Genomic DNA, 15,350 nt, shown 5'->3' with positions numbered 1-15,350 from the left:
TTCCACAAAAATAAAAGTTTAAGTATTTTAATTCTCCTTATATCTCAATTCTGATTAGAAGACTTGTCTCAAGATGATAAAATAACTGATTTTAAATAAAATAGTATCATTTTTGATAAAAAGAAGAATAATTTTGGTTATTTTAAACAATGCGAAGAAAATTTTAGTATGATTTTTCTGATATTCTTTTAATTTTATGAAAAAAACTATTCTAAACTATAAAAAGTACAAAAATTTAATGGTGTTCAATAATTTTCAGTAAAATGAAGAAATATTTGCATTTTAGGCACTGCGTATAAAAATTTAGTATCTTTTTCCTTAAAGTAAGCATATTTGATGAAGAACAGCCAATCTTGATGTACAAAAAGTACTGAAATCAAATGACGGTTAATAATTTGTATCAAAATAAATCAATAACTGCATTCTTATTCCACAAAAATAAAAGTTTAAGTATTTTAATTCTCATTATATCTCAATTCTGATTAGAAGACTTGTCTCAAGATGGTAAAATAACTGATTTTAAATAAAATAGTATCATTTTTGATAAAAAGAAGAATAATTTTGGTTATTTTAAACAATGCGAAGAAAATTTTAGTATGATTTTTCTGATATTCTTTTAATTTTATGAAAAAAACTATTCTAAACTATAAAAAGTACAAAAATTTAATGGTGTTCAATAATTTTCAGTAAAATGAAGAAATATTTGCATTTTAGGCACTGCGTATAAAAATTTAGTATCTTTTTCCTTAAAGTAAGCATATTTGATGAAGAACAGCCAATCTTGATGTACAAAAAGTACTGAAATCAAATGACGGTTAATAATTTGTATCAAAATAAATCAATAACTGCATTCTTATTCCACAAAAATAAAAGTTTAAGTATTTTAATTCTCATTATATCTCAATTCTGATTAGAAGACTTGTCTCAAGATGGTAAAAATAACTGATTTCAAATAAAATAGTATCATTTTTGATAAAAAGAAGAATAATTTTGGTTATTTTAAACAATGCGAAGAAAATTTTAGTATGATTTTTCTGATATTCTTTTAATTTTATGAAAAAAACTATTCTAAACTATAAAAAGTACAAAAATTTAATGGCGGTCAATAATTTTCATTAAAATGAAGAAATATTTGCATTTAAGGCAACGCATACAAAGATTTAACATCTTTTTCCTTAAAGTAAGCATATTTGACGAAGAACAGCCAATCTTGATGTACAAAAGTACTGAAATCATATGACGGTTAATAATTTGTATCAAAATAAATCAATAACTGTATTCTTATTCCACAAAAATAAAAGTTTAAGTATTTTAATTCTCATTATATCTGAATTCTGATAAGAAGACTTGTCTCAAGATGGTAAAAATAACTGATTTTAAATAAAATAGTATCATTTTTGATAAAAAGAAGAATAATTTTGGTTATTTTAAACAATGCGAAGAAAATTTTAGTATGATTTTTCTGATATTCTTTTAATTTTATGAAAAAAACTATTCTAAACTATAAAAAGTACAAAAATTTAATGGTGTTCAATAATTTTCAGTAAAATGAAGAAATATTTGCATTTTAGGCACTGCGTATAAAAATTTAGTATCTTTTTCCTTAAAGTAAGCATATTTGATGAAGAACAGCCAATCTTGATGTACAAAAAGTACTGAAATCAAATGACGGTTAATAATTTGTATCAAAATAAATCAATAACTGCATTCTTATTCCACAAAAATAAAAGTTTAAGTATTTTAATTCTCCTTATATCTCAATTCTGATTAGAAGACTTGTCTCAAGATGATAAAATAACTGATTTTAAATAAAATAGTATCATTTTTGATAAAAAGAAGAATAATTTTGGTTATTTTAAACAATGCGAAGAAAATTTTAGTATGATTTTTCTGATATTCTTTTAATTTTATGAAAAAAACTATTCTAAACTATAAAAAGTACAAAAATTTAATGGTGTTCAATAATTTTCAGTAAAATGAAGAAATATTTGCATTTTAGGCACTGCGTATAAAAATTTAGTATCTTTTTCCTTAAAGTAAGCATATTTGATGAAGAACAGCCAATCTTGATGTACAAAAAGTACTGAAATCAAATGACGGTTAATAATTTGTATCAAAATAAATCAATAACTGCATTCTTATTCCACAAAAATAAAAGTTTAAGTATTTTAATTCTCATTATATCTCAATTCTGATTAGAAGACTTGTCTCAAGATGGTAAAATAACTGATTTTAAATAAAATAGTATCATTTTTGATAAAAAGAAGAATAATTTTGGTTATTTTAAACAATGCGAAGAAAATTTTAGTATGATTTTTCTGATATTCTTTTAATTTTATGAAAAAAACTATTCTAAACTATAAAAAGTACAAAAATTTAATGGCGGTCAATAATTTATAGTAAAATGAAGAAATATTTGCATTTAAGGCAACACGTACAAAGATTTAATATCATTTTCCTTAAAGTAATCATATTTTATGAAGAACAGCCAATCTTGATGTACAAAAAGTACTGAAATCAAATGACGGTTAATAATTTGTATCAAAATAAATCAATGACTGCATTCTTATTCCACAAAAATAAAAGTTTAAGTATTTTTATTCTCATTATATCTCTATTCTGAATCGAAGACTTGTCTCAAGATGGTAAAAATAACTGATTTCAAATAAAATAGTATCATTTTTGATAAGAAGAAGAATAATTTTGGTTATTTTAAACAATGCGAACAAAATTTTAGTATGATTTTTTCTGATATTCTTTGAATTTTATGAAAAAAAAAACTATTCTAAACTATAAAAAGTACAAAAATTTCATGGTGGTCAATAATTTTCAGTAAAATGAAGAAATATTTGCATTTTAGGCAATGTGTACAAAAATTTAGTATCTTTTTCCTTAAAGTAAGCATATTTTATGAAGAACAGCCAATCTTGATGTCAAAAAGTACTCAAATCATATGACAGTTAATGATTTCTATCAAAATAAATCATTGACTGCATTCTTATTCCACAAAAATAAAAGTTTAAGTATTTTAATTCTCATATCTCAATTCTGATTAGATGACTTGTCTCAACAAGGTAAAAATAACTGATTTCAAATAAAATAGTATCATTTTTGATAAAAAGAATAATAATTTTGGTAATTCTAAACAATTCGAACAAAATTTTAATATTATTTCTTTGACATTCTTTTAATTTCATGAAAAAACAACCTATTCGAAACTATAAAAAGTTCAAAAATCCAATGGCGGTCAATAATAACATTTTCGTAGGAATAAGTTCATGTTAACAGAGTCATATAATACAATTATGTATTATATGTCTCTGATGTTAACAATATTTAATACAAAACTAGTAATCAACACAAACAATTTAACGCTCTAAGCATCTTATTCTGTTATACTATTTTCACTTTTTTATTGCAACTAATTTTATTACAAATTAACGTGTAAATTAAGGTGTCTTCGTAGAGGTCCGCGTTCATCGTTTGTAAACACTGTCGAGTTCAGTTTACATAAGAATTTTAAATATATACGTATCCGTCCGATCCGTGCATAAATTTAATTTACTGATCGATCGGTGACAGTTGTCAGGGTAACTCTCACATAGGTTATTTGACTTATCTGACGGATCCTATGGGTCACCAATCACCGATCACTCATCGATCAGTCAAACATCCGTCACCGATCATTCACCGATCAGTCAAGTTCACGTCAAACAGTAACGCCTAAGGTTGCAAGTACTGTACCTGATCACTTTTAATTGACTGTGTTCCCCTCAATATTTATGAACGAAAAGATTTATACAAACTATCGTTAAGACGACAATTGATCTATGTACAATAAAAATAAAAAGTAGTTAATAAATAAGACACGCAATGTCAACTGACCCTCTAGTGTTAGAAGAAAACATTAAATTAACTTTGTTAACCCCAATATTAATGGACGAAAGTAAATATAAAAACAGACCTTCTCACAGTGTATGCAAAGCCTCTTCCTGATATTTTTTTGAAATGTTCCTTTATATATGTGACAATTTTTCGGGACGACAATTTCAGTCGGGACGACAGTGTCCTTCCAGTTGCTAAATATGTGATCTCAAGTAATGGAACAAAAACTGATGTGTTGGAAGTGTTTGCCAAACCTTAACACTTTTAATTAACTGCGTTACCCCCAATATTAATGGACGATAGGATTTATACAATCAATCGTTTAAGACGACGATTGATCTATGTACAATACAAATAAAAAATAGTTAATAAATAAGACATGCAATGTCAACTGTCCTTCTAGTGTAGGAAGAAAACATTAAATTGACTTTGTTAACCCCAATATTAATGGAAGAAAGTAAATATGAAAACAGACCTTCTCACAGTGTATGAAAAGCCTCTTCTTGACATTTTTTTTGAAATGTTCCTTTATATATGTGACAACTTTTCGGGACGACAATTTCAGTCGGGACGACAATGTCCTCCCAGTTGCTAAATATGTGATCTCAAGTAATGGAACAAAAACCGATGTGTTGGAAGTGTTTGCCAAACCTTAACACTTTTCATTGACTGCCTTACCTCCCATATTAATGGACGAAAGGAATTATACAATCAATCGTTTAAGACGACAATTGGTCTATGTACAATACAAATAAAAAGTGGTTTATAAATAAGGCACGGAATGTTAATTGTCCCTCTCGATGTGAAAGAAAACATTAAATTGACCTTGTTACCCCCAATATTAATGGACGAAAAAAAATATAAAAACTGACCTTCTCACAGTGTATGAAAAGCCTCTTTTTGATATTTTTTTGAAATGTTCCTTTATATATGTGACAATTTTTGTGCGAAAGCATCAATCGCCGTCCCGAAGATGTGGATCGATCAACTTTTCGGGTCGACAATTTTGGTCGGGATGACAGTGTCCTCCCAGTTTTTAAATATGTAATCTACAGTAATGGAACAAAAACTGATGTGTTGGAAGTGTTTGCCAAACCTCAACACTTTTAATTGACTGCGTTACCTGCAATATTAATGGACAAAATGATTTATACAATGAATTTTGTTAAACGACAATTGGTCTATGTACAATACAAATAAAAAGTAGTTTTTAAAAAAAGACACGCAATGTCAATTGTCCCTTTCGTGGTGGAAGAAAACATTAAATGGACTTTGTTACCCCCAATATAAATGGACGAAAGAAAATAGAAAAACTGACCTCCTCACAGTGTATGAAAGTGCCTTTGACTTCGATGTTCAAACAGGTGTAGAAAGGATTCGACAATAGATAATTTCTTAAAGTTAACTGTTCTGATAAACTGAAAAAGCGTCCTAAGGGACGGAAACGTTTTGGTATCACTGAAGTGTACGGCCGCACTTTCCGACCTCACTGAAGAAACGTTTGTGTGAGAGTGAACCCTTAATCTTGAATGGTTTTACACTAGTAATTTTGGGGCCCTTTATAGCTTGTTGGTCGGTGTGAGCCAAGGCTCCGTGTTGAAGGCCGTACTTTAACCTATAATGGTTAATTTTTAAAGTGTTATTTGTATGGAGAGTTGTCTCATTGGCACTCACACCACATCTTCCTATATCTATAAACACCAACTCAAAAACTACACAAGATAAAGACATGCAGTCTTCATCATAGTCATGCTCGTCCAAACATACTGTCTCTGTTAGGCCGTTCTTTTTAAATTTCTATCCGATCGTAGCACAGGATCATGGTGAGATTTTGACTTCGAAAAGAGTGAAGCCTAACCACGACATTAACCACAACATCGAAACTACAAAAGATAAAGACTTAAGGTCCTCATCATAGGTTTGCTCGTCAAGTATTACTGCCCCAAATAGGGCCGATTTTTTTTTATTTCAAGACGACCGAATCATAGTATTATACTGAGATGATGAAAAGATCGATTTGAAAAGTACCCAAAACCCTAACCTTACCCCCACCCCTTCCAAACTGTGATTTGTGAGAAATTCGTGAAAAAAACTTAATACGAAAATCAAATCGGTAACCCCTCTAGACTAACCCGTTCCAAGATAAAGTAAGGCCTTCAAAATAACGGTCGTAACGAATTTGGGGTTTTGGTTAGGATTAAGGTTTGAGTTTGGGTTAAGGTTCGGTTTAATGTTAGGGTTTGGGTTAGGTCTATAGACAAAGTTGGGGTAAAGACATAGATGGACGGATATATTATGGTTGTAATATGGCTGGTGTATGAATATTTAGGGGTTAGGGTAGACTTAGGGTTAGGCAGAACTTTTTTTTCCCCAAAAAATTGAAAAGTACAGTGTGCCTTTGACTTCAATGTTCAAACAAGTGTAGAAAGAATTCGAATAGAGATAGTTTCTTACAGTTAACTGTTCCGCAAAGCTGAAAGGGGGATCTAGAGGACGAAACCTTAATGATATCACTGAGGTATACAGCCGCAATTTCCGACCTCAATGAAGAAGCGTTTGTGTGAGAGTGAGGCCTGACCCCGACATTAACTCCAAATCCGAAACTACAAAAGATAAAGTAATGCGGTCTGCACTATAGGCTTGCTCGTCCAATAATACTGCACCTATGAGACCGATTTTTTAATTTTATTTTGATCGGAGCAAAGGATCATGTTGAGCTTAGGAAAAGATTGACTTTGAAAACAGTGAAGCATAACCCCGACATTACCCCCAACTCCGAAACAACAAAAAAATAAAGACTTAAGGTCCTCACCATTGGCTTGCTCGTCAAAAAGTACTGTTCCTAAAGGGGTCGATTTTGAAGCCGATCGAAGCATAGGATCATACTGAGATTTTGAAAAGATCGATTTTAAAAGTACCAAAAACCCTAACCTGACCCCACCCCTCCCAAACTATTATTTGTGAGAAGTTCGTGAAAAATCTTAATACGAAAATCTAATCGGTTACCCGCCTAGACTAACCCGTTCCAAGATAAAGTAAGGTCTTCAAAATAAATATTTTAACGAATTTGGGGTTTGGGTTAGGGTTAACGTTTGGGATTGGGTTTGGTTAGGGTTAAGGTTAGTGTTTGGCTAAGGTTTATAGACAAATGTCGGGTCTAGACATAGATTGAATGATATATTATGGTTGTGGTATGGCTGGTGTATGAATATATAGAGGTTAGGGTTAGGGTTAGGCAGAACCTATTTTCCCCCACAAAATTGCTAAGTACAGTATGTCTTTGACTTCAATGTTCAAACATGTGTAGAATAGATTCGAATAGAACTAGTTTATTACAGTTAACTGTTCCAAAAAGCTAAAAAGGCGATCTAGAGGACGGGACCTTATCGGTACCACTGAAGTGTACAGCTGCACTTTCCGAAAAGGATTATGCAGGGGTTGATTATTTGATTTTAAATCTGATCATTTCTACGTTTTGAATATATTGATTTTCACACTGGTCACACTGTTAATGTTTTATTGATATGAGTACTGTCTGTTTACATTATTGTGTAATAGAAGGTTTTCAGGTAGAGCAAAATAGAAAAAAAGGTTTAGAATTTATTTTAATGCATGTATCTTACAATCTTCAAACTGAGTTGAAACCGCAGATGCATTGATCTTCTAATTGACTTGTTTGCGCAGATGAATTGTATGTTACAAAATGTGATGTTTGTGCAGACGCATTGTATCTTTTAATCTTTAAAATGAGTTGGGTCCGCAGTTTCGCGACGACTAATGCTTTACACACCACACGATCACTTTTTTCCGACTAGACTATTACAAACTGCTGTATTATGTTACTATATATGTTGTTAAAGTTTGTTATTGAATTGTCGGTTTGTTTGTTATGAAGATTAGTACTCGTATAATACTTTGTTAATACTGTATTGTTTTTTATCAGCCCGACATGTTTTGATTATATTGGTCTGGATATTTTAATCAAAATCCAAGCAATAGATATAGGAAGATGTGGTATGAGAGCCAATGAGACAACTCTCCATTTAAATAACAATTTATAAAAGTAAACATTATATGTCAATGTACGGCCTTCACCACGTGGGTCACACCGAACAACAAGCTATAAAGGGCCCCAAAATTACAAGTGTAAAACCATTCAAACGGGAAAACCAACGGTGTAATTTATATAAAAAACGAGAAACGAGAAACACGTATAAATTGAATAAACAAACACCAACTACTGTACATCAGATACCTGACTTCTGTCATAGAAATTCCTAATTTAACACTAGATACATATGGGGTGAATATCAACAATAAAACTATACAGTTAGAGCTAGATAAAATTTCCTGTAAAAAGCCTGTATATATCTACTGTATATATCCCTTGACAAAGAACTTACGGTTTCAAAATATTAAACCTTTACCTTTTTACCTTTTTGAGTGTTTATCATATTTGAGTGCTTAATAATTTGCTGTTAGTTGTGGTTATACATGCACCATTATTCGTATATTTGTGAATTATTGTTATGTTTTGAAAAAAAATAGAAATATGTCGAAGTGCATTTTTATATTAAGAAAAAGAAAGAAAAGTGTCTGTATCGAAAAAGAAAATAGTAGAATGTATAATTCATATATTCATGTCTTTTTTTTGTAATGCAATATCTCTTGAGGAAGACCTTAACGGGTCGAAATATTAGGCTGTATTTATATATTTACGTTATAGTAAACACCGCCTCCTTTCTTTCTGTGATAGTAACGCATAGGCAAAAGAAGAAGCTGTGAATTGACAGGTGGATGAAGGATGATTTTACGTCAGAAAATGCAAGAGAAAGAGTGTCAAATGTCATACATTGAAGAAGGAAGGTCCGCAGTATAAAAACGATAAAAGGGACAGCGATATTGAAAACTGACCGTGCAAAACCTTCCTGGGTAGTCAAAGTTCGTTAAAAAAAACCTTGTTGGATATTAAATTGAAAGTAACTCTTACAGAACAGAAACTCATTCAGGTGTTTTTAAGAGAATGTGTGGTTCGTTCGTCAATGTATTGCATCATGTAGTAATCTACTCTTGGCAGATAAGGTAAAGTATATTTTAATGTGTTCTTGACCCGGAATTAATTGAGAACCAAAAAACCTAGTATATTTACATATAGGTTATTTATTCAAAGATATATATTGAACTATATTTTGTCATCATCTGTTTTAAGGTAACACACATTGCCCTATTTATCATTGTACAACACCAACAGTGCGGCATTGCAAAAAAAGCAAAATAGTTTGTACTACAATATACTTTAACAAAACTGTTTTATTTTCACTATGGTCTTGCCAGAGAGTAAAATCTTCGCTCAACATTTTGGACTTATCACACTTCTCCTCTCTTTCTTTTCCTTTGCCCTGAAAATATATATAACTTGTGACAATTGTAGTACACAATAACACATTGCATAACATTTATCAATAATGTAGTCAAAAAAAGCAAAATAGTTTTGACAAATATATTCTACATTTTGGTATGAAACATACTGTTTCAAGTGACTTTATCTTTCAGTTGTTTTACGGAAAAGTGTTACACATGTAGTACACAATAACAATTCCATAACATGTACCAATAGCGTATTTAATTGAATTACATTTAAAAAAATATAAAAAAATACAATAATTATTGAAGCAAATGTTTACTCTGACACATATACTTCTACATTTTTGCATAAAACATACTTTTTTAAGTTTTTGACTTTATCTTTCAGTTGCTGTACTGAAAATTCGTCCTCCATCCATATGTAAAAGTGCTCACCAGCCATTTTTAAGTTTTGCATTACAAAATTGGCTGACGACCAGGTTGGATTGGAATTGTTATTGTACTTTATAATGTATTTTGATTGTTCATCTGTGAAATGTCCTGAAATTAAATTGAAATGGTAGTCAAGATCATGTATGATATCAACTGTACGCAAGTCAAATTAATATATACAGAAATCACTTCCGCGACATAAAGTACCTACGCCTTATTTTCAGCCTAGTTTTTGTATTGTATTGTATTTGTATTGGCGTTTGCTCTGCTTTCAATATAAATCTATTTGAATTCACACGTCCTGATTATAACCGAAAACTTTTTGTAGATAAATTTGTTTGGTCAATGAGTACACGTAGTAGTGTCAACTCCTGTCTAATGAATAAGTACAGGTTATGACCCGTGTATATAACAAATCTCAAATACACAGTTAAGTGGACGCACACAATTAGGTGAGCGCCTGACATATTAGGTAACTGGTAATAGGTATTTTTGGTATTAGTGAAGTATAGCAAATTGTATTATCGAGACAACATAAGCGCCTTAGATGGTATTATTTGTAATCAACTCCGTTATTCTATATTAGTAATATATAAAGTTGATTTCTTTGATTCGTCTTTTTTTTACGTCATGCTCGCTATCAAATTAAAATTTGTCATTTTAGCAGTACAGATGGCTGTTTTTTTTTCGTACGTAATATACATACCTTTAGGTTTAAGTTCTGACTTCGATGAACTGGGTTGAGATGGTGTTCTGCTTTGGGTAAACCATTTCTCGCCTTTAACAATCATAGTGTCTGGCAAAAAATAATTATAATTCATTTACTTAGATTTCTTCTTACCTTGTATTGCACTATCGTAAAAATCCGCTAACGATTGTGATCATTGTGCGACATTTCCATTCATATTGGATCGTGTTTACAAACTTATATTTTTCATTGTTCATTTTTCATTTTTTGAGATGGTTCTGTATGGCAATTTCAAAGTACAGTGCAATTATTTTTAAATGTCTTCAATTAAACATGTTTTGCCACGACAAAATCATGTGTTATATGTTTAATCAAATGTTTTGTAATTCTAAAGTCATCATTTCATTAATTTCCCTTTAGTAAACTTTAATGTCTTTGGTAATATTAAAAAGTTAACGGGGAAAATATGAGATTACAAACCTTCCTTTACAGATTTTTTCTTTTCTGTTTTACAAAGGTGATGTTTGGTCTGCTGAACTACAAAAATAGAAAAAAATTTGTTAAAAATTTCAATTTTAAAAACACCATAAGATATTGACAGAATGAATAAATAATAAATGAGTTGCTTACAGAATTTGTACAAAATGCTCTTGTTTGTTTAACTTACCAATGGGTTTGGATGTGTCAGACGGTTCCTTTTCTTGCAATTTCTGTAATTTGTGTGACTCTGTAAAGAAAAATTTGAAAATAGTTATCGGAAATCGTCATTTGCAAATGCAAAGATCAACTATCTGTTTTACTCAACTTATTGCAGTAGAATCTCTTAAATCAATAAATCATGAAATTGTATGCAGTACCTTTTATCCACACGATTGCACTTTATCATTTCATAATGCACGTTTCAGTTTTCTTAACTTTTACATTCTGACCATATAATCGTGTATATATTGTTTGAAAATTTATTAGCTTTTAAAAATATACGTACTTTGCAGTTCTTCAATCACCTGTGTCAAGCTTTTTCCTGAAAAAAAAATCAGAAAATGTTGGGGTTTTTTTTCGACGTTGCTATCTACCCATCACATACAATACAAAACACAAGTCATGCACGTAAAGAGTAGATTAAAAATGTATCCTTACTTTTCGGCTTCCCTTGGGCTGGAAGTATTGGCTCTGGTGGACTGTTCTGTTTTGAAGAAAAGGTATGCTTTGTAGAGGTGTCACATTTATTGGTTCCACACACAGCATTTCAATCATTGTTGAAAGTAAAGTTTAATAGTTGAATGACATATATAACTTGAAGGTAAAGGTAAAAAGTATAATAAGGAATTACATTTAATATACACACCTTTCTCTCGAACCTGCTCTTCAAAACATACTCTGTCTGTAAAAAAAAACGAATATTGACAAACTTATGAATTCTATTCGGTCGTATATGTAACAACGTATTTGATTTTAACGAAAGAAATCTATGTATAACTGAAAAATTATTACACTAGGGTTTTCGATATAACAAACTAGTCAAAACATTTACTAAATTTCATCATCGGATATAGCCACATTTATTCTCAAACTAGTTGTTAGCGTGGTTACGGTTTGTGTTTTTCACATATGTTTTAGGATGGTATTCTAGTAAACCCCTAAATGGGAGATGTTCTTGATTGTCATATGTTGAAGACATAACCCTAACCCGAACCCTAACTCTTATTTTTCAATCATTTTAACTGAGATCTGAAGCGGGCGTATTAGTAACTGCTAGTGTTCCTTTGTTAATTAATGTATTATTTTGCTTAGTTTCTTCTTTTACCTATTCTGACATCCGACTCAAACTTCTTTTTAACTGAGTTTTTACTGTGCGTATTGCTATTTGGATTGGCTAGAGGTTGAGGAAGAGGGTTAAAATCTCTCAAAACACGTTTACTCCGCTGCATATTTATGCATGTTTCAAGTCAGGAGCCTCTGTTTTTTGATAGTCTTGGATATTTTTTTAAAAATTTGTTAATCTTTATGTTTCGGAGTTTTATGTGATGCCCTTTTTCAATGAACTAGGACACATGTTCGTTTAATTGGCAAGCTTGTTGCCCAGTGCTGTATTTTCTCGCTTTCGAGACGTCCCATAGTTGGCCTTAGGCTATTATCTGCTCTGTGATCCAGGTTGTTGACTTTATGATACATACGCCGTTTGCTTGGACATTAAGATAGAGTTGAGCAACGAAAGGTATATAAATATAAAACTATCTATTTCACCTGCTATATCTGTCTTTTTCTGTTCTTTTGTCATTTCTACTTCATCGTTATCAATCTTATCATCCTTAGCTTCCTCTTCATGACCATCCATATGATCACTGCTATCTACGTCATCATCATCATCCCCACTGTGTTTGTGTTTAGTGTTTCCTTGGTAATGCATGTATTGACTATCTTCATCCTCACTTGAGATTGTGTCATCCCTCGGTGTGCTATCTGTTTGCACGCTACTCTCACTTTTAGTATGTGCTGTTTGAAAACATCAGCAATATTATCCAACATGAAAACAGCTTCGATATCAACAACATAAGCAATTATTAAATTATATTATTTATTTCTATAACAACAGTGAATTTCTGAGAAATAGCCTGTTGAGTTGAAGATTCTCTATACAACTGTATATTGACATTTTTTTATTACAGGTCTTTTCCCAGCCGAACGTTCAGAAATTAATTTAATATATAGAAAACATAAGGACCTTGAATGACATTATTTTTAATAAACGCCATTGTCCTATATTAGTAATATATAAAGTTGATGTTTGTGATTCGTATTTTTTACGTCATGCCCGCTATCAAATTGAAACTTGTTATTTTAGTAGTATAGATGGCTGTGGCATAAGTTTTTTTTTATGTAACATACATACCCTTAGGTGTAAGCTTTGACCTCGATGAACCGGGTTGAGATGGTGTTCTGTTTTGGGTAAACCATTTTTCGCCTTTAACAATCATAGTGTCTGACCAAAAATAAATGATGATTCATTTACAGATGTTTTCTTATCTTGTATTGCACTAACGTAAAAATCTGCTCACGATTGTGATCCTTGTGCGACATTTCCATTCATATTAGAACGTGTTTACAAACTTATTTGTTTTATTGTTAATTTTTGGTCGTATTTTTAAAATCTTTAAGTAAGGAATAAATAAATAACGGCTAGTTAGATCAAAAACAACAATCTTGTACAGTTTTTCTTTTTTTCTGTCTTGAAATTGTTCTGTATGGCAATTCGAAAGCTTTTTTTAACAGAACAATTGTTTTTTAAATGTCTTAAATTAAACATGTTTTGCCACGATTCCTTCAACAAAATCATGTGTTATATATTTAATCAACTGTTTTGTAATTCTTAAGTCATCATTACCTTAATTTCCCTTTAGTAAACTTGAAAGTCTTTATAAATAGTAAGTATCGGTAGTTGACGGAGAAAATATAAAATTACAAACCTTAATTTACTGATTTTTTCTATATGTTTCGGAGTTGAATGTGACGCCCTTTTTCACTGAAATAGGACACATGTTTGTTTAAAGGGCTAGGTTGCCTCTCAGTGTTGTATTTTCTCACTTTGGGGAAGTCCAATAGTTTGCCTTCGGCTGTTTTTTACTCTTTGGTCGGGTTGTTGACTCATGGATGCATACGCCCTTTTCATTCTCAATTTGCTTAGAAATAACGATAGAGTTAAGCAATGAAAGATAGAAAACTATAATACAATCTATTTTACCTGCTCCACCTGTCTGTTTCTGTTCTTTTTCTGTTTCTACATCATCGTTATCAATAATATCATCCTTAGCTTCCTCATCATGACCATCCATATGATCACTGCTATCTTCGTCATCATCATCATCCTCCTCTGATGTTGTTTCATCCCCCTGTGTGCTGTCTTTTTGTCCGCTGCTTTCACTTTTAGTAGTTGCTGTTTAAAAACATCAGCAATATCAAACACGAAAACAGCTTCGATATCAACAATATAAGCAATTAACAAATTATATTATTATTTTATATAACAACAGTGAACTTCTGAGCAATAGCCTGTGGAGTGGTGGATTCTCTATATATTTTTATCGACATTTTTATCACAGGTCTATTCATAGCCAAACGTTAAGAAATGAATATAGTTGTGACTGTATTAAGCGATACAAAAAGACAATTATTTACCGTTTATAAGATCTGTAATTATTGCTCTCAATTCCATGTTCCCTTTTGTTACGTCTGCTTTCAATTCACCCGCTTTAAAGTTGTTAAATAATGCTTTCAATTCCATGTTCCCATTTCGTATTTCCGCCTTCAGTTCATCTGTCTGAAAGTAATAAAACTGTGTTTTATTTTTATACTTCATTTTTTTTAATTGAATTATATGTATCTTGTACAAGTGGTAATGTGATTCATAATAACAATAAAACTGGAATTAAGGTTGCATACCTACATTTGTACATGTACATTAAAAGATCATTATTTTTTTTAAAGAAAAACCATCAGGTGAACGGACAGAACAAAGTGTCAAGCAATACAGATAACAATTTATTGCAGATAGTAGCCGAAGTGTACACATTACTGATTCAGATTTCTGTCCAATCATTATAGATAAAATATTTCTATAATAGTTATCAAAGGTAACAGGATTATAATTCAATACGCCAGACGCGCGTTTCGTCTACATAAGACTCATCAGTGACGCCCATATCAAAACAGTTAAAAGCCAAACAAGTACAAAGTTGAAGAGCATTGAGGTCACAAAATTCAAAATAGTTGTGCCAATACGGCTAAGGTAATCTACTCCTGGGATAAAAAAAATCCTTAGTTTTTCGAAAAATGGAAAGTTTCGTAAACGGGAAATTTATAAAAATGACCATATAATTGATATTCATGTTACACCGAAGTGCTGACTACTGGACTGGTGATACCCTTGAATAGCATTGAGGTCCCAAAATTCCAAATAGTTTAAACACACTAAGATTGATTATTT

At 31.1% G+C, this 15,350-nt stretch overlaps 1 protein-coding gene and 1 long non-coding RNA gene across 2 annotated transcripts; both read right to left on the bottom strand.

Annotated features, from left to right (window-relative positions):
• Positions 1 to 9,025: 9,025 nt before the first annotated feature.
• LOC143060244 (uncharacterized) lies at positions 9,026 to 10,894 on the bottom strand. Its single transcript, XR_012973968.1, has 3 exons — positions 10,850 to 10,894; positions 10,388 to 10,477; positions 9,026 to 9,284 (listed from the first exon to the last, which is right to left on the bottom strand). It is a non-coding gene; the product is annotated as an uncharacterized LOC143060244 (long non-coding RNA).
• A 101-nt stretch (positions 10,895 to 10,995) lies between these two features.
• Positions 10,996 to 14,675, bottom strand: LOC143060245 (uncharacterized). Its single transcript, XM_076233560.1, has 6 exons — positions 14,543 to 14,675; positions 14,109 to 14,300; positions 12,614 to 12,862; positions 11,715 to 11,750; positions 11,355 to 11,390; positions 10,996 to 11,096 (listed from the first exon to the last, which is right to left on the bottom strand). Exons 1-6 carry the CDS (start codon positions 14,646 to 14,648, stop codon positions 10,996 to 10,998), a joined length of 720 nt encoding a protein of 239 aa, XP_076089675.1. The 5' UTR covers positions 14,649 to 14,675.
• Positions 14,676 to 15,350: the final 675 nt, after the last annotated feature.

Source organism: Mytilus galloprovincialis, unplaced genomic scaffold (assembly GCF_965363235.1).
Source record: "Mytilus galloprovincialis unplaced genomic scaffold, xbMytGall1.hap1.1 HAP1_SCAFFOLD_99, whole genome shotgun sequence".
NCBI lineage: Eukaryota > Metazoa > Mollusca > Bivalvia > Mytilida > Mytilidae > Mytilus > Mytilus galloprovincialis.
Note: the sequence above shows the minus strand (reverse complement) of the source record. Positions and strands in the feature narration are given on the sequence as shown.